Raw genomic sequence first — 19741 nt, forward strand, 5'->3', positions numbered from 1 at the left:
TATTTATTTTTTTTATTGCAAAAGTTTTACAGTTACATTTTCACCCCATTTCCCCCCCCCCTCAACCCACCCCAAACTCCCCAGCCTCATCCTCCCTAACCCTCCCTAACCCTCCCCTCCCCCCGGACTTCCACAGAATATACTCACATCAGAAACCCTCCCCCCTTTATATAAAACTTGAGCCCCTCCATCCTCCATATAATTTTTCAACTTCACTAAGTTAAAATATTTCTATCTTAACATAACATTTTCAATTAAAAGCTATTTGATACTTCCTGGTTTGGTATTTGTTCTGCACATAATCTATCCACCTTTTCCATTCCCATTCATAAGTCTCTTGTGAACAATCTTTTAAATATGCTGAAATTTTCGCCATCTCTGCAAAACTGGCCATCTTCAAAGTCCATTCCTCGATAGTGGGCAAAGCTTCATTTTTCCAATATTTACCTATCAATAATCTCGCTGCTGTTATCATATGCAATATCAACTTTGTTTCACCCAATGTAAAACCCTTAACTATACCCAATAAAAACAATTGTGGAGAAAATTGAATTTTTTTCTTCAAAACATTCTGCATAACCCAAGTTAGAAACCCAATTATTTAATAGGAGTTTCATGTCAGCAGGCGCCCAAGTGAAGCCAGCTCTAACCCTACATAATTTATGCTCCAATTATGACCCTGTTTCCCCCTCTCCCCAGGGTGTATCATCAATCACATTCGCCAACAGAGCAATTTTGCAGGTTGTAGAGGTCACTCCCCTTGGCTGCTGTAGGTAACCTGGGGATACTGCCTTGAGAGAGATAAGTGTGGAATGTGCATCTGTTTTTGACTGCTGTACAGTTTTGCCAGTTTCCCATCCCACCTGGCCTATGGCAACTTGAGAGCAGGCCAGGGATGCTTTGCGAGTTGACACACAAAGCGATGTATCAACCAGAGAGAAGAAAAGCAACCTTCCTTAATTCAAAGCGGTTTTCTCACATGGTTTCAGTGGAAGAGTAGTTGCTCGGTATCTAATTCACACAAGATTTGGCAAACCTGCAGGTTGCCTGATGATACGCTCTTATTTGGCTGGAGGAATCTAAGCAAAAGCGTGCTGTACTTATGGATTTAGCAGGATCTTTATGAGAAGGAAAGGGGAGTGATGTGGTGGCCTATAGGTGGAGCTCTTGCCTCACAATCAGGAGGCTGTGAGTTCGATCCTAGGTAGAGGCAGATATTTTTCTCTTTGGGCACAATGAGAATATATCTGCTGAACAAAACTCCACATTGGTGACAGGAAGGGCATCTGGCCATTAAACACTCTCCTAGCTCCATTCAATTGCCCAGACTCCATCCTGCAAGAGATTATGGGGTCATTAAAAAAATGATGATGATGTAGGTAGAGTCAAAAGAGGAATCAACTTAGAGTCCTTACGTTCCCACAGTGTCTAAGCTCAACTCCTCTTGAATTCTGATGATTCTTATCTATTAGTATTAATTGACTAGATTCTTGTGTCTAGGCATGAGCAATAAATCAGCTTAACTGGAATTTAATATGGGGTTCACAACTTCTGGAGGCAAGTTGTTCCACTGATTAATTTTTCTAAGTCAGGAAATTTCTCCTTAGTTCTAAGTTGCTTCTCTCCTTGATTAGTTTCCACCCATTGCTTCTTGTCCTGCTTTCAGGGGCTTTGGAGAATAGCTTGACTCCCTCTTGTTTGGGGCAGGCCCTGAGATATTGGAAGACTGCTATCATATCTCCCCAGTCCTTTTTTTCATTAAACTAGACATACCCAGTTCCTGCAACCGTTCTTCATATGTTTTAGCCACCAGTCCCCTAATCCTCTTGGTTGCTCTTCTCTGCACTCTTTCTAGAGTCTCCACATCCTTTTTACATTGTGGTGACCAAAACTGAATGCAATATTCCAAGTGTGGCCTTACCAAGGCCTTATAAAGTGGTATTAACACTTCACGTGATCTTGATTCTATCCCTCTGTTGATGCAGTCTAGGACTGTGTTGGCTTTTTTGGCAGCTGCAACACACAGCTGGGTCATATTTAAATGGTTGTCCACTAGGACTCCAAGATCCCTCTCACAGAACCTTGTTGATAATCCTAGCATATATATATTTTTTTGTTCAGCTTTCCCTCTTCCTGCTCGTGATGCTGGCAGAAATGTAGTTTCTGACGGGAGTTGAGGACAGAGCTGCGTGCCCCGCCTGAGAATTTTTACTGCTGCTAGTCTTCCTTTTCTTAGCTTCTCTTTTTTTTCTCCCCTGGGAAGGTCTGCCCGTCACAGCTTGCTGCTAACTCCATCCTCCGAGGAGGTGTTAATGACTTTTTAACACTGTATAAAGGCAGATTGGCATGCTGGATTGGAATGCCATGTTCTTTCTGGGTTTTAGGGACAGGACTCTCTATTATAGCCCAGAGGGGGAGCCGACACCATCTCTCCTTCTTACTCTCTGCCTGATTTGAAAGCTTCAGGTTTTTACTCAGGTGTAAGAAACACTTCTTGCTTGCTGTGGCTCCCTACGGATCTTCTTCACGTCTTCTGCTAGGTGTTAAAACTTATCAGGGGTATCAGGGTTCCAAGTAACACCCCCCAACGAAATAAGACTCCATGGCTAAGCATCCCTCAAAGTTCCATTTTATTAGAGATGTCATATTGGCACATCTGGGAAAACCCAGAATCTGAAAGCTTCCAGGTTTTCCCCACCCAAAGGAAATTCCAAGACCCTGCCCAGCATCCACATGTCCATCACATGGTCCAATCAAAACACTGTCCCAACTGGAGATGCCTCCCAGTTTCATCCATCCAGGTGCAGGGCAGAGTGGCCTTAACTCTCGGAGAAAGGAATGTTATTTTGACTACATATCTCCCCAGCTCCATACAATCCCCCCCTCCCAGTTTCCCACAGCACTAAATGTGGCAGGCCTGAAGATCCAATGCCCAAAAGAGCTTGCAGGCCTGACTATGGGGTTGTTTTGCATCAGCCTGTGAGCAGTTTTTCTGTTCTTCCTCAATTGCGACTCTTCTGGTCTTGGCTTCAAAACCAGTTCTTAGGAACAACCGTACAGATGAAGAGCTACCAAGCCAAGTAACCTGTCATTTGATTATCACATGGCAGAATTGCCACAGAATATCATCTGACACTGGCTCTAAGCAAAATAGGATGGTCTTGGAACTGGAAGGAAGAGGTAGCAAAAAGGTATTGGAGGAGAAAGATGCAATGGGGAGTTATCTCAGTCTTGTTGTGGTTCGCCAGCAGCTTGCGGAGCTGGCAGCAGAGTCAGACAGTGAGGAGGCTGGGGGGGGGGAACATGGACCAGTCCTGGAGTCTGGGAAGGCCTGGATGAGGTCTCTGCATCAGAGGCAGAGATGGGGCCAGGGCCATCTGGGAGCGATGTCCGGACTCCGGAGCCTCCAAAGGCGGATAGCAGAGAGGCAGAGGAACAGGAGGAGCCTGTTCCTAGTGCACGCATGCAAAGAGCTGCCAGAAGGCAAGAGCAGCTAAAGCAAAAAGGACAACTGAGGAGTAAGGCCAGGAGATGATTGGCCCCTCCCAGAAGGCTTAAAAGAGTAGATCTTTGTTATGTAGAATAGACTGGCCCAGACCTTAATGGCCCATTGACAAACGTGGTGGTGGGGAGTCTGGGTTTCTGCCTCCCTTTTAGGGGAAATATTCTGCCTTTTTAATATCTCCTAAAAATTTATTTTTTTCTAGGAGAGGGGTAGGTGCTAACTTCCTACAGTAGAAGCAAAAGCTGGAGCATACAGATGCATTAAGCAAAGAAGATATATTTTTTTCAAGCAGAGGGATTGAATTCCCCCTCCCCTTTTTTTTTGCCAAAGTGCCCCCTTAATAAATTACAAGCATCTTTCTCTTTTCACCTCCTCCATTTCTTCCTCTCCCTCCTTTTCCTCCTCATCCCATATTCCTATAGCTGCCAGTTTCTCCAGGCGCCAGACAAAGCCTCAAAAGCCAAGAGTGAGAAGGCAGCTTGGAGACAGCTTTTCTTACCAGCTGTTTCTTGCAGAGATTTTTCTCCGGCTTGGTGCATGCAGTTTCTTTCTTGCTTCATCATGGCGTGGTCCAGCAAACTGTCTTTGTCTGACCATTCTGTCCCTTATTTTTGGAGCATGTCTCATCTTTTTGCTTTGCACCCCGGGGCATTTTTGAGCACGTCAGAAGTTCCAATATTTAAGTGTTCCAATATCTGAGGGGCTAAAACATATAAAGAACGGATGCAGGAACTGGGTAGTTTGATGAGAAGAAGGACTAGGGGAGACATGATAGCAGTGTTCTGATATTTGTGGGGCTGCCCCAAAGAAGAGGGAGTCAAGCTCTTCTCCAAAGCACCAGAAGGTAGGACAAGAAGCAATGGGTGGAAACAAAATCAAGGAGAGAAGCAACTTAGAACTAAGGAGACATTTCCTGACTGTTAGAACAATTAATCAGTGGAACAATTTGCCTCCAGAAATTGTGAATTCTCCAACACTGGAGGTTTTTGAGAAGAGATTGGACAGCCATTTGTCTGAAATGGTATCGATTTCCCGCCTGAGCAGGGGGTTGGACTAGAAGGCCTCCAAGGTCCCTTCCAACTCTGTTAATCTGAAACTGAATTGTGAAAAGAAGGACAAGGGGTGACATGATAGCAGTCTTCCAATATCTAAGGGTCCACCATCAAGAAGAGGGAGTCAAGCTAATCTCCAAAGCACTTGAAGGCAGGACAAGAAGCAACGGATGCCTCTTCTTCCTCTTCTTCTTCCTCCTCCTTCTCCTCCTCCTCCTTCCTTCCTTCTTCAACATAATCTGCTGCTCTTCTTCTCCTTCTCCTCCTCCTCCTCCTTCCTTTCTTCTTCAACATTAATCTGCTGCTCTTCTTCCTCTTCCTCCTCCTCCTCTTCTCCGTCCTTCCTTCTTCCTTCTTCCACATAATCTGCTGCTCTTCCTCCTCCTCCTCCTCTTCTCCTCCTCCTTCCTTCCTTCTTCAACATAATCTGCTGCTCTCCTTCTCCTCCTCCTCCTCCTTCCTTTCTTCTTCAACATTAATCTGCTGCTCTTCTTCCTCTTCCTCCTCCTCCTCCTCTTCTCCTCCTCCTCCTTCCTTCTTTCTTCCTTCTTCAACATAATCTGTTGCTCTTCTTCTCCTTCTCCTCCTCCTCCTCCACCACCTTTTTAGCTTTCCTCTTTTAGCTTCTGGATCAAGTTGCAGAAGCCTCTAAGAAAAGAGGCACAGGTATTTTAAAGGCTGCCTTATGCTGGGGGCTGACTTGGCGTCAAATCTCCTGACATTGTACTTGGCATTAAACGGAACTCACCTTCTCTTATACGGCGACTCTTTTAATCTTTTCAGCTCTTGGTGGATCAACTAAGTTAGTTTTGTCATGAAAGGATGGGAGAAGGCCTCTTCATGGAAATGCGTTTCCATTATGTGCAAAGGTGGGAAGATGTCGCTTTGATTCAGGGTAGCTCTGTCAAACTCAGCAGCCAGCTGGGTTCCTGGTTCCTTCAGGGATCACACAACACAAATGCAAGACCAACCTTAAAAGCAAATGGTTGAATTGCACTCTCTTCTCCTGGAATAATACTAGGGTTGAAAAAAAAGTACAGTTCTTTTTGTATAGAGAGAGTAATGTTATTAAACATTACAATGACGCAGATGAAAACTGATGCATAGTAAAAGGATAAAAGCTAGAATGGGCAGGAAGGAAACAAGTAGAAAAGAAAGGGGGGAAAAAACTCCCCTAAGAATATAGTAAAGCAAAAGAAAAGATATATATCAGGACATGACTTTCCCACAAGTGTGAGGAATTTTAATAACTTCTCTTAAAATGCAACAAATGATCTCTTCTTCCTATATCTCATTATTGTGTCTGTGAGTCATCTTTGCAAAGGATCTTACTATTCCCATAGCAGGTTATAAGCTAGTCAAAAAATTATTTTGTGACAGGGCTGGCAGCCGGCTCATGAATTCCTCTTTTCCTTCCTTCTTTCCTTCTTTCCTTCTTTCCTTCTTTCCTTCCTTTCTTCCTTCCCTCCCTCCCTCCCTCCCTCTCCTTCCTTCGCACTTTGCAATAGCACTTAGACTTATATACCGCTTCATAGTGCTTTACAGCCTTCTCTAAGTGGTTTACAGAGTCAGCCTCTTGCCCCCAACAATCTGGGTCCTCATTTTATGGACCTTGGATGGATGGAAGGCTGAGCCAGTGGGACTTGAACTGCCAAACTGCTGGTAATCAGCTGTCAGCAGAAGTAGCCTGCAGTACTGTACTCTAACCACTGCACCACCACGGTTTCCTTCCTTCTTTCCTCCCTCCCTCCCTCCTTCCTTCTTTCCTCCCTCCCTCCTTCCTTCCTTCCTTCCTTCCTTCCTTCCTTTCTTCCTTCCTTCCTTCCTTCCTCCCTCCCTCCCTCCCTCCCACCCTTCCTCCCTCCCTCCCTAATGAAAATATGTGCCCTGTGGGATTATAATTATTATCTGAAAAGGATCACATATTGTAGCATAATCTTGCTCTAGACATTCTCTGATTTGTGAAGTGTGTTTTTCCTCTCTCAAGGTGTAGCTTAATGGTGCATCTAAATAATTATTCTCTTTTTTCAAACCATTGCTGCTCCTGGGCAGTCTTTTGCCGTTCTCCTGAAAACTCCAGTCATGTGGCAAAACTGGAACCTTGGCATATGCCATGACAGTTGCTTTTCGCAAGGGGCATCTGTTGCGCTGAAATATTTGCACAGTAAAACTGTCTAAACATATTTATACAAGGGTTGGGAAGGTTCCCAGAGTAATTTGTTCAATAATAAAGCTTTGGAAATGGGAAGGAAGGAAGGAAGGAAGGAAGGAAGGAAGGAAGGAAGGAAGGAAGGAAGGAAGGAAAATGAGGGAGAAAGGAAGGAGGGAAGAGAAGGGATGGCTTCCCCCCTTTGTTAGTCATAGGCCTCTCCTATCTTTAATGTTTGGTTCCGTGAATAGATCTGAAATGTCCATCAGTGCATTTTGAATTGATCTCCAATACAGGGAAGGGAAGGGAAGGGAAGGGAAGGGAAGGGAAGGGAAGGGAAGGGAAGGGAAGACAGAAAGGAAGGGAAGACAGAAGGGAAGGGAAGATGAAAGGGAGGAAAGGAAACGAAAGATGGAAGGGAAGATGGAAAGGAAGGGAAGGGAAGACAGAAAGGAAGGAAAGACGGAAGGAAAGACGGAAGGGAAGATGGAAATGAAGGGAAGGGAAGACAGAAGGGAAGGGAAAATGGAAAGGAAGGGAAGGGAGAAAGGAAGGGAAGATGGAAAGGAAGGGATGGAAAAATGGAAGGGAAGATGGAAGGGAAGGGAAGATGGAAAGGAAAGGAAGGGAAGATGGAAGGGAATGGAAGACAGAAAGGAAGGGAAGGGAAGATGGAAGGGAAGGGAAGATGGAAGGGAATGGAAGACAGAAAGGAAGGGAAGGGAAAATGGAAGGAAAGACAGAAAAGAAGGGCAGGGAAGATGGAAGGGAAGGGAAGACAGAAGGGAAGGGAAGGAAAGATGGAAGGGAAGATGGAAAGGAAGGGAAGGGAAGATAGAAGGGAAGGGAAGATGGAAGGGAACGGAAGACAGAAAGGAAGGGAAGACAGAAAGGAAGGGAAGGGAAGATGAAGGAAAGACAGAAAAGAAGGGCAGGGAAGATGGAAGGGAAGGGAAGACAGAAGGGAAGGGAAGATGAAAAGGAAGGGAAGGGAATGTTCTCCCGCCTTTTTTAGTCATAGGCCGCTCCTTTCTATATTGCTTGATTCCATGAATTGATCTTAAACATCCCGCAACGCATTTTGAAACTATCTCCAGCACATACCCCCCCCCCACATACCCATCTGCCCTTTTCCTCTTGCCTTCCTAACTGTGACTGGGAGCTCTTTTCAATTCTTGGCAGATAAAGCCAAAGAAACAACTATCATTGTCTTTCTTTTCATTATTTTTTTTTCAATTAGGAGGAAAGCTCAGTTTGGGGCTTGGCATGTACATTTGTAATATTTGCCCTGGAGGATACGGTCAGTGGGAAAGAAAAAAAAAACACAAAACAGAAAAACAGAAGACAAAATTGATGAGGTTCAAATCCACTCTGTTCTCCAGAGAGGAGGGAAACATCTGCAGAGCGCTTGCAAAAGGGGAATAAATGAATCAAAGGGATGAATTGGCACAAGGCAATTGCTTGGGTTCCTGGTTCAGACATCAGCAGCACCAGGAGTGAAATGCTCGCGGTTCGGACCGGATCGCCCGATCCGGTAGCGATGGAGGCGGGTGGTTCGGAGAACCGGTAGCAAAAATCCCTGCCCCCCCCCATTGCCCAGCTGAGCCGCGCAATCATCAGAGGCTTTTTTAAAAAAAAAAAAATTAAAAGCATTTTTTTCTACAACCTCTTTGACCGAAAAAATGCTTTTAAAAGTAAAAAAAAAATTTAAAAAAGCCTCTGATGATCGCGTGGCTCAGCTGGGATCATCAGAGGCTTTTAAAAGCATTTTTTTCTACAACCTCTTCGGCCGAAGAGGTTATAGAAAAAATCTTTTTAAAAGGAAAAAAAGCCTCTGCTGAATCAGGCAAGTCAGCTAGGATCGTCAGAGGCTTTAAAAGCATTTTTTTTACAACCTCTTCGGCCGAAGAGGTTATAGAAAAAAATCTTTTTAAAAGGAAAAAAAGCCTCTGCCGATCAGGCAAGTCAGCTGGGATCATCAGAGGCTTTTAAAGCATTTTTTCTACAACCTCTTCAGCCGAAGAGATTGTAGAAAAAAATGGTTTTAAAAGTAAAAAAAGAAAAAAGTTGGCCACGCCCACTCAGTCATATTACCCCCACCCCACCCCCACCAAGCCACGCCCACAGAACCGGTAGTAACAAATTTTACATTTCACCACTGAGCAGCAGGGGTGAAATCTACTTACCTTCCTTACTGGTTCAGAAGTGTGCGCTCTGCGCGTGCATGTCACATGCAATTCTGGACCCTCTGAGCATACGCAAAGCCTTCTGTGCATGTGCAGAGGGTAAAAAACAGGCTACTTCTGGCCTGTTAGCTGGAACCGGTAGCATTTCACCCCTGATAAGCAAGTATTATGACCTCGACTTACAACCGGACTGGAGCCCAAAATGTATGTTGTTAAGGGAGACAGTTGTTAAGTGGATTTCGTCCCAGTTTAAGACCTTCCTTGCCATAGCGGTGAATCTGCAGTATCGCTGCAATTGTTAAGTTAGCATCACGGTTGTTAATTGGATCCAGCTTTCCCGTTGGCTTTGCTTGGTCATAAAAGGGGATCGTGTGAACCCCCCCCCCGGAACTCTGCAACCGTCATCAATACGAGCCAGTGGCCAAGCATCTGAGTTTTTTGATCACGTGATCACAGGAACGCTGTGACGGTCATAAATATGAGTCAGTGGCCAAGCATCTGAATTTTGATTATGTGACCATAGGGATGCTGCCGCGGTCGTAAGAGTGAAAATGGCCCTAAGTCGCTTTTTTTCAATGCTGTTGTAAGTTTGAAGCGAAGTGGATCGCTGCAGTTCTTAAGCTAGAGACATGGTTGTTAAGTGAATCTGGCTTCTCCGTTGGCTTTGCTTGTCAGAAGTTCGCAAAAGGGGATCGCGGGACACTGCAATCGTCTTATCAGGGTTCCGACGGATGCCCTAATTAAATCATGAGCCTCGAGCCAAACTTCAAAAGAAATCCAGTTATTTATTAGGAGCTTCATGTCGGCACCTTCCCAAGTGAAGCCAGCTCTGACCCTACATAATTTACACCCCAATCATGACCCTGTTTCCCCCCTTCTCCCGCCCAGGGTGTGTCATCAATCACATTCACCAATGGAACAATTTTGCGAGTTGTGGAGATCACTCCCCTCCGGCCGCTGTGGGTAACCCTGGGAGACAGCCTTGAGAGAGATAAGTCTGGAATGTGCATCTGTCTTTGGCTGCCATGCTGTTTCATCGGTTTCCCATCCCTCCTTGCTTAAGGCAACTCGAGAGCAGGCCAGGGATGCTTTGCGAGTTGACACCGTCATCAATAAGAGCCAGTGGCCAAGCGTCTGAATTTTCATCACGTGTCCCTGGGGATACATCAACTGTCATCAATACGAGCCACTAAATGAACTATTCGCAGTCGAGAATTACCTGCATAAGGTAATTCCTTGGGCTTCTAGTTCAGACATTTATTTCCTTTTGGCATTTCTTCCCATAAGCAGAAAAGGTCAACCAGAGTAGAAAACATTCTGGATTTGGCATTTACATATATACAAAATTAAGAAAAGGGAGACTGGAAAAAAAGAAGAGAAAAGAAATAGAACCACCCAGCGTCATAATCCCAAATTTTATCAGCCTTTTAACATCTGGTAGCATGCGTTCTTGCCTGACTCCCTTTGCTTTTCTTTGGAAAGAATTAATTTCTTTTAATATATGCATACTGTGCAACCAAGCTGCATTAATTTGCACTAATGATCAAGCTATCCATTGAGATTAGCTGGGTTTTTTTTTTTTCTTTCCTGGTAAATTAGCGAGGAAGTAAATAAATGCTATCATCATAATTATCATTTTGTTTTGCTGCTGTTGTTATTATTCTTAATCTTGCCATCTCTCCAGGACGCACAAAATAATAATAATAATAATAACAATACAGACAGGCAATGAAGGTTTTGCGACAAAAAATGTGTACTTCTGCGCCTGGATTTGACATATTTGTAGGGTTTATTTATTAATAGTCAAAGTAAAGAGGGTTAAAGGGATTTAGTTATGGATTGGGATGGTTGTATGGGCCATATAATGATTCTCCGGCAGATTTGGATCAAATTGCAAAGTGGTAGGATTTGCATGTTAGAGACCTGATGGATCTAATTTTAACAGAAATATTCTTTAAGTCATCATTATGGGTTGCAAAACTGACGAAGTTTATTTGTCCTTGGTTGATGAACCACTCTTTGCTTTCTCACTAGGAAGGGGAAATATTTCTGAGTTCTGAGTAGCAACCTCATGTTAATTTTTAGCATTGCATCAGGGGTTCCCAGAGTAATTTGTTCAGTAATAAAAGTTTTGGAGAGGAGGAGGAAAGGAAGGGAAGGGAAGGGAAGGGAAGGGAAGGGAAGGGAAGGAAAGGAAAGGAAAGGAAAGGAAAGGAAAGGAAAGGAAAGGAAAGGAAAGGAAAGGAAAGGAAAGAGAGAGGAAAGAGATGGAAATGAGAGGGAGGGATGAAGGGAAGAAAGGACGGATGGAGGAAGGAAGGAGATGGAAATGAGAGGGAGGGAGAGGAGGAAGAAAGAAAAGAAGGAAGGAAGGAAAGAAGGAAGGAGATGGAAATGTGATGGAGAAAGGAAGGAAGGAAGGAGATGGAAATGAGAGAGAGGGAGAGGAAGAAAGGAGGGAGGGAGGAGATGGAAATGAGAAGGAGGAGGGAGAGAAAGAAGGAAGGAAGGAGACTGAAATGAGAGGGAGGGAGAGGAAGAAGGAAGGAGATTGAAATGAGAGGGAGGGAGAAGAGGAAAGAAGAGGGAGGGAGGAGATTGAAATGAGAAGGAGGGAGAGGAGGAAAGAAGGGAGGGAGGAGATGGGAATGAGAGGGAGGAGGGAGAGAAAGAAGGAAGGAAGGAGATTGAAATGAGAGGGAGGGAGAGGAAGAAGGAAGGAGATTGAAATGAGAGGGAGGGAGAAGAGGAAAGAAGAGGGAGGGAGGGAGGAGATTGAAATGAGAAGGAGGGAGAGGAGGAAAGAAGGGAGGGAGGAGATGGGAATGAGAGGGAGGAGGGAGAGAAAGAAGGAAGGAAGGAGATTGAAATGAGAGGGAGGGAGAAGAGGAAAGAAGGGAGGGAGGCAGGGAGGGAAGAGATGGAAATGAGAGGGAGGGAGAGGAGGAAAGAAGGAAGGAAGGAAAGGAAGAAGGAAAATAAGGGAGGGAGATGTCTTTCACACATCCTTGAACTTTGGATTTGAGCTTGGTGTGTAAGAACCTTGTCTACCAGACGTCAAGGGTTTGGGGATCCTGCGTGATGGGCCTTTGCAGAGCGTACAAAGACTGCTGCCGCTACAATTTTGTGTAACCTCTTGGAAATTTGGGTTAAGCAGTATTCATTGCCGTGAGCTGCCTTCTGCTCCTCCAGGAGAAGAGCTGTCTGGGATATGCAATTGCCAAGTGACTTTTCTTCTGTCTTGGGGTTAATCAGATTCCCTGCAGTTGAGGGAGGATCGCGGTTCAAGGTTCTTTTTTCTTTTCTTTTTTTCTTTTAGTTTATTTTCATCTTCTGCATAGCTCGGGAGTTTTAATGAAGCTTCTTGATTATTCCTTGAGATAGGAGAAGACATACCTTTTCTTGAAATTCTGCTGGTTTGGAGAACTTTTGCTTTCCTCCAGTACAGTTTCACTGCATAACCATCTTTTAACGACCCCATAATCCCTTGTGGGGTGGAGTTTCGGCAATGGAGCTGAGTGTTTTACTGGACGGATGCCCTTCCTGTCGCCAATGTGGAGTTTGGTTCAGCAGATATATATTCTCAGCGTGCCCAGAGAGAGAGAAATATTTGCCTCTACCTGGGATCGAACTCACAGCCTCCTGATGGTGAGGCGAGAGATCCACCTCTAGACCGCTCAGTTTCACTGCATAATCTAGATCAGGGGTCGGCAACCTTAAACCCTCAAAGAGCCCCAAAGGTCCTAACCGGAAGCCCCCTGTTCACTTCTGGAGCCGACCGGAAGTCCGGTTCCCCCACCATAGAGTCTCCTCCTAGTGTGGTGTCCTTTTTCCTCTTCCTGTCCTAACCAAAAGCCCTATCAATTGTGGAGCGGACAGGAAAATCCACCCCTTGCCATAAAGTCTCCTCCTGGCACGCAATGCTTCCCCCCGTCCCCCCCGCCACACTAACCGGAAGCTCCTCTCAAAATTGTGGTGCCGACAGTGACAGGGAGCCGCAGCAGAGGGATGAAAGAGCCACATGCGGCTCCAGAGCTGCGGGTTGCTGACCCCTGAACTAGATTGAAGAAAGAAAAAAGAACTGAAGAAGTTTCTTGGATGAGAAGCAAAATATTTTTATTTTATTTATTTGTTTGTTTGTTTGTTTGTCAAACATGTGCAAGATAACAAGTATAGGTATGAACATAAACGTGAAGTAAATACAAATAAATGGGAACAGTAGAACAGGAACGGTAGGCACGCTGGTGCATTTTCACGCCTTTACGGACCTCTTAGGAATGGGGTGAGGTCCATGGGTAGACAGTGTGAGGTTGAAGCTGTGAGGGTTTGAGGCTGTAACAACGGAGATGGGTAGAGCCCGTCTCTGTTGTTACAGAGAAAGAGAGAGGGGAAAGAATGAGAGGGAAAAGAGTGAGAGAGAGGGAAAGAGAGAGAGGGGGAAAGAGAGGGGTGAAAGAGAGAGAAAGGGAAAGAAAAAGAGGGAGAAAGAGAAAGAGGGGGAAAGAGAGAGAGAACGAAAGAGAGGGGGGAAAGAGAGAGAGGGGGGGAAGGAGAGAAAGAGAGAGGGAAAGAGAGGAGGGAAAGGGAGAGAAAGGGAAAGAGACAGAGAGGGAAAGAGAGGGAAGGAAAGAGAGGGGGGACAGAGAGAGAGCAGGAAAGAGAGAGAGAGGGAAAGAGGGAGGGGAAAAAGAGGGGTGAAAGAGAGAGAAAGGGAAAGAAAGATTTTATGGTTGGTTTTAAATTTTGATATGGATTTTAAATTGATAAATTTTAAACTATGGGCCAAATTTAATTATTTTAAATCTATTTTTAATCGTATTTATGTATAAATGTTTTTATTTTGGCTGTTCACCGCCCTGAGTCCGAAAGGAGAAGGGCGGTATAGAAATTCGAATAATAAATAAATAAATAAATAAATAAAAAGAGGGAGAAAGAGAAAGAGGGGGAAAGAGAGAGAGAAAGAAAGAGGGGGGAAAGAGAGAGGGGGGGAAGGAGAGAAAGAGAGAGGGAAAGAGAGGAGGGAAAGGGAGAGAAAGTGAAAGTGAAAGAGAGAGAGAGGAAAAGAGAGGGAAGGAAAGAGAGGGGGGACAGAGAGAGCAGGAAAGAGAGAGAGAAGGAAAGAGGGAGGGGGAAAAGAGGGGTGAAAGAGAGAGAAAGGGAAAGAAAAAGAGGGAGAAAGAGAAAGAGGGGGAAAGAGAGAGAAAGAAAGAGAGGGGGGAAAGAGAGAGGGGGGAAGGAGAGAAAGAGAGAAGGAAAGAGAGGAGGGAAAGGGAGAGAAAGTGAAAGAGAGAGAGAGGGAAAGAGAGGGAAGGAAAGAGAGGGGGGACAGAGAGAGCAGGAAAGAGAGAGAGAGGGAAAGAGGGAGGGGGGAAAGAGGGGGGAAAGAGAGAGAAAGGGAAAGAAAAGAGGGAGAAAGAGGGGGAAAGAAAGCGAAAGAAAGCGAGAGGGGGAAGGAGAGAAAGAGAGGGGGGAAAGAGAGAGAAAGGGAAAGAAAAGAGGGAGAAAGAGGGGGAAAGAAAGCGAAAGAAAGCGAGAGGGGGAAGGAGAGAAAGAGAGAGGGAAAGAGAGAAAGGGAAAGGGAAAGAGGGGGAAAGAAAAAAAAAGAGAGAGAGAACAAGAAAGAGAAAGAAAGAGAAAGAAAGGAATAGAAGCATCTCATATATCCGTAGATGAATAGGTATTTTTACCCAGAGATTTCCATAAAGGAATGAATATATTTTCTTCCCATCAGCAACTCGTTCCTAACGCCACAATGACGCTTTGGAGACACCTCAATTCCAGAGCCTTGAATAAGCCTCTGGACGGCTAAGAGTTTCCTCCCCAAAATAGAAGAAGCTATTTTTCTCCTATTTTTTTTTTCTTCTTTTCTTTTCTTTTCTCCTTCATATATTCCCCCGCTGCTTTGTAACTTTCATCACCGGGAGCCTGTTTTGCCAACCCTCGCCTTCAAATCTTTCAAATAAGCACGTTGTAAAACACGGGCTCCCATATTTTAGTCAGACAGGTTATCATCCTGTTAGGATTTCGGTCCCGTCTTCTTCGAAATGAAATTCGGTTTTTATGATGAAGCTATATGGAAATTGACCTTTTTTTCTCTGTCTCTGTCTCTCTCTCGCTCTCTCCCTTCCCTCTCTGATTATTTTTTATTCACAGCCAGTGGAAAAACTTTTAAGACTTCCCACAGCAGCTGTAATTCTGCCCTCTTGTGCATATTTCGTATCTTAGGAGAGCTTTATCTCGTATTAAATTGATGCCTTTTGTGGATACGGTTGGCATAGTACCTAATAGAGACATAAAAAAATATATAGATTTTTCTTCTTCTTCTCTTTTTGCAAAATAAGCTGATTTCTTAGGCTACCGGGCTGAACCATGGACCTCGGGTTAAAATAGCTTTGCGATGGTGGTGAATAGCTGGAGCTCGGGTGGAGGATGAGGACGGAGCTGCGTTCTCCGAGATTGTTGGGTGGGTTGGTTTCCGAACGTTTCGGTACCAGGCTGGGTAACGTCTTCAGCGGAGTTGAGGGAATGTCAGGGTTGGTGTTCTTCTCCTTATGTGGTCAGTAGGGATTGTGATGGGGGGCAGGATTATGTCAGGTGAGGGTCTTGTGATGGATCAGGTATGGGTCATGTCAGGTGAGGGTCTTGAGTCTTGTGATGGGTCCCATCAAGTGAGAGTCTTGTGATGGGTCAGGTGTGGCTCACATCAGGTGAAGGTCTTGTGATGGATCAGGTATGGGTCATGTCAGGTGAGGGTTTTGGGTCAGGTGTGGCTCACAACAGGTGAGAGTCTTGTGTCTTGTGATGGGTCAGGTATGGGTCATGTCAGGTGAGGGTCTTGGGTCAGGTGTGTCTTACATCAGGTGAGAATCTTGGGTCAGGTGTGGCTCACATCAGGTGAGGGTCTTGCGATGGATCTTATGATGGGTCAGGCATGGGTCACGTCAAATGAGGGTCTTGTGATGGGACAAGTGTGGGTCACGTCAGGTGAGAGTCTTGAGTCTTGTGATGGGTCCCATCAGGTGAGGGTCTTGTATGGGTCATGTCAGGTGAGGATCTTGGGTCAGGTGTAGGTCACATCAAATGAGGGTCTTGTGATGGGTCAGGTGTGTCCACATTAGGTGAGGATCTTGGGTCAGGTGTAGGTCACATCAAATGAGAGACGTGATGGGTCATGATGGGTCAGGTGTTGGTCACATCAAGGGAGGGTCTTGTGATGGATCTTGTAATGGATCATGTGTGGGTCCAGTCAAGTGATGCGTCTTGTGATGGGGAGGTCATGTCAGGTGCGGGTCACAGGTGAGAGTCTTGTGATGGGTCAGGTGTGGCTCACATAAGGTGAACGTCTTGCAATGGATCTTGCGATGGGTCAGGTGTAGGTCATGTCAAGTGATGTGTCTTGTGATGGGAAGGTCATGTCATGTGTGGGTCACAGGTGAGGGTCTTATGATGGGTCAGGTGTGGGTGACGTCAGGTGAGAGACTTGGGTCTTGTGATGGGTCACATCAGGTGAGGATCTTGTGATGGGTCAGGTGTGGCTCACATCAGTTGAGCATCTTGCAATAGATCTTGTGATGGGTCAGATGTGGGTCACTTCAAGTGATGTGTCTTGTGATGGGGAGGTCATGTCAGGTGAGGGTCATTGGGAGGTGAAGTGTTGGTTGTGGGGATGGGGATTGGATGGGTTGATCGAGGGTCGGCGCCATTGCTGGTTGATTATGTGATTGATTTGAATCCTCGGGGCTTTGTCAAACAGCTTTCTCTCCCAGAATTTGGAAAGATGTAGGTTTTTAAAAGAATTGTTAGTCCTAGATTCTTAATCAGAAGTACAGAATTCCACTTCATCTAGAGTATATCTACCTGCTAAGTCCATAAATATCAGTAGGCAATCAATTGCTTTGAATTATTTAATTTATTACCAATTAATCAGTGGAACGGCTGGCCTCCAGAAGTTGTGGGTGCTTCCATCACTGGAGGTTTTTAAGAAGAGATCGGACAGCCGTTTGGCTGGAATGGTATAAGGGCTCCTGTTTGAGCAGGGGGTTGGACTAGAAGACCTCCGAGGTCCCTTCCCACTCTGATATTCTGTAACACTGTCATTTTGCGATTCTTATGTTCTTCTCTGAATCTGTATAGTGCTAATATTTGGAGATTAAAAGCGTTAGTTTTACAGTACTGTAATGAAATACTAAACAGCAATGTTTCCCTTAAACCCTATTGGCTATCCAATAACTTCTCACTATTATTAAAAACAAAGAGCAAAAACAAAGATATTTGTGTTGGCCTCTGAGAAAAATCCAAATAATATGCCCCTTCGGTTTTTGTTTATTATTATTATTATTATTGCACCGTTATTCTTATTTGGATATTCGTGTTACTATTCTGCCTGCTGTACCGAAATGAATGACCAGTTATTTTGGAGAATACAAACGGGGACAAAAAGCAAAGAATTTCAAACGAAAGGCTGAGAAACCCAATGCAGTTTTTGAAGCTTTGATTTTTAAATACATCCACCCGCCTAATGTGATTGCCCTGATTGTGGTTTGCAAAGAAAGGTTTAATTTGGATCCAGTAATTTACCTTTAAGCAGGACAATTCTAATTTTCTCGATACATGTTTGGAGTGCGTCCTTGTCAAATCTCTACACTTTGTCTTCAGATAAAGGAGAATATTTGCACTGATGCACTAGATAGGCAATTCAATCAGAATATAGCTGGAAGGGACCTTGGAGGTCTTCTAGTCCAACCCCCTGCTCAAGCAGGAGACGCTATACACCATTTCAGACAAGTGGCTATCCAGTCTCTTCTTAAAAACCTCCAGTGATGGAGCACCCACAACTTCTGGTGGCAAGCTGTTCCATTGGTTAATTGCCCTCACTGTTAGGAAGTTTCTCCTTAATTCCAGGTTGCTTCTCTCCTTGAGTAGTTTCTATCCATTGTTTCTTATTCTTTCTTCTGGTGCTTTGGGAAATAAGTTGACCTCCTCTTTGTGGCAGCCTCTCAAATACTGGAATACTGAATAGAATAGAATAGAATAAAATAGAGTAGAGTAGGGTAGAGTAGAGTAGAGTAGAGTAGAGTAGAGTAGAGTAGAGTAGAGTAGAGTAGAGTAGAGTAGAGTAGAATAGGAACAGGAACAGGAACAGGAACAGGAACAGGAACAGGAACAGGAACAGGAACAGGAACAGGAACAGAACTTTATGGAGGCATCACTTCATGGCCCTTTTAACCTTCCACTCCCACTGTCTCTCCATTTGGAGAGCGGAGTGGAGTGGAGTGGGGTGGAATGGAGTGGAGTGGAATGGAATGGAATGGAATGGAATGGAATAGAATAGAATAGAATAGAATAGAATAGAATAGAATAGAATAGAATAGAATAGAATAGAATAGAATAGAATAGAATAGGAGAAGGAATGGAATGGAATGGAATGGAATGGAATGGAATGGAATGGAATGGAATAGAATAGAATAGAATAGAATAGAATAGAATAGAATAGAATAGAATAGAATAGAATAGAATAGAATAGAATAGAATAGAATAGAATAACAGAGTTGGAAGGGACCTTGGAGGTCTTCTAGTCCAACTCCCTGCTTAGGCAGGAAACCCTACACCACTTCAGACAAAGGGTTATCCAACATCTTCTTAAAAGCTTCCATTGTTGGAGCATTCACAACTTCTGGAGGCCAGTTGTTCCACTGGTTAATTGTTCTCACTGTCAGGAATGTTTTCCTTAGTTCTAGGTTGCTTCTCTCCTTGATTAGTTTCCACCCATTGCTTCTTGTCCTGCCCTCAGGATAGCTTGACTCCCTCTTCTTTGGGGCAGCCCCTGAGATATTGGAAGACTGCTATCATGTCTCCCCTAGTCCTTCTTTCCATCACACTAGACATACCCAGTTCCTGCAACCGTTCTTCATATGTTTTAGCCTGTAGAGTAGAATAGAAGGACCTGTTTCTGGTATAGAAACAAAGGTGCGTTACTTTACAGGAGGGGAGATGCTTTCCAACCACTCCTGTTATGGGGTTGAGAACCAATAGAGGGAACGATACTGAAGTCCTCTTTTCCTTGTTTTTTTCTCTTTAGGGCGGACTGATTGCTCTCCTTTTGCTGCTGCTGGTGTTCACCATAGCCTTGTACGCCCAACGGCGTTGGTACAAACAACGCCGCGTCCCCCACAAGAGCGCCAGTTCCGAGGCCACCCACGAGATCCACTACATCCCCTCCATGCTTATTGGCTCCCAGGGCAGGGAGAGCTTCCGCAGTTCACGCCTTCAGGGCCACACCTCGGTCATCGGAATGCCCATCCGCGAGACCCCGATCTTGGATGACTACGACTACGAAGAGGAAGACAACCCTCTGCATCCGGAGCTCGGCTACCGAGACGGCGAGTTTGGGAGTCAAACCGGGGTGCCCCTGGATAGCACAGGCAGGAGCGGAGAGAAACTCGTCTACGAAAAGAAAGGTCAGTTGACTTCGGTTTCCCGTGCTTACCTTTGGTTGAAAGCAGGAACCAGTATGGGGGTTTTTTGGGAAGAGGAGTCGAAACATAGCAGTCTGGATGGGCAGCTTTCCCATTAAATGGATGCAATTGTCAAGAGCGAAAGATGGGTAGTTACTGTTGTGGCCTGCCAGGGGCCAACGGAGCCGGTGGCAGACTCAGACAGTGAGGAGGTTGGGGAGGAACATGGGCCAGTCCTGGAGTCTGGGGAAGGCTCTGATGAGGGCTCTGCGTCGGAGGCAGAGAGGGGGCCAGGGCCGTCTGACAGTTATCAGCTGCCTTCGGAGTCGGATATCAGTGGGGCAGAAGAACAGTTGGAGCCTGTTCCCAGTGTGTGCATGCGCAGAGCTGCCAGG

General features: G+C 45.1%; 1 protein-coding gene across 5 annotated transcripts in view; it reads left to right on the top strand.

Annotated features, from left to right (window-relative positions):
• Nucleotides 1-19741, top strand: part of ASTN2 (astrotactin 2) — a 433657-nt gene that overhangs the window by 107944 nt on the left and 305972 nt on the right. For all 5 annotated transcript variants that reach the window (XM_087880005.1, XM_087880006.1, XM_087880007.1 and 2 more), the window contains exon 3: nucleotides 18971-19349. In XM_087880005.1, the coding sequence (XP_087736131.1) occupies nucleotides 18971-19349 (379 nt within the window). The remainder of the gene's footprint in view (nucleotides 1-18970; nucleotides 19350-19741) is intronic.

This window comes from Pantherophis guttatus, chromosome 16, assembly GCF_059756535.1.
Source record: "Pantherophis guttatus breed Tessera chromosome 16, ASM5975653v1, whole genome shotgun sequence".
Taxonomy (NCBI): domain Eukaryota; kingdom Metazoa; phylum Chordata; class Lepidosauria; order Squamata; family Colubridae; genus Pantherophis; species Pantherophis guttatus.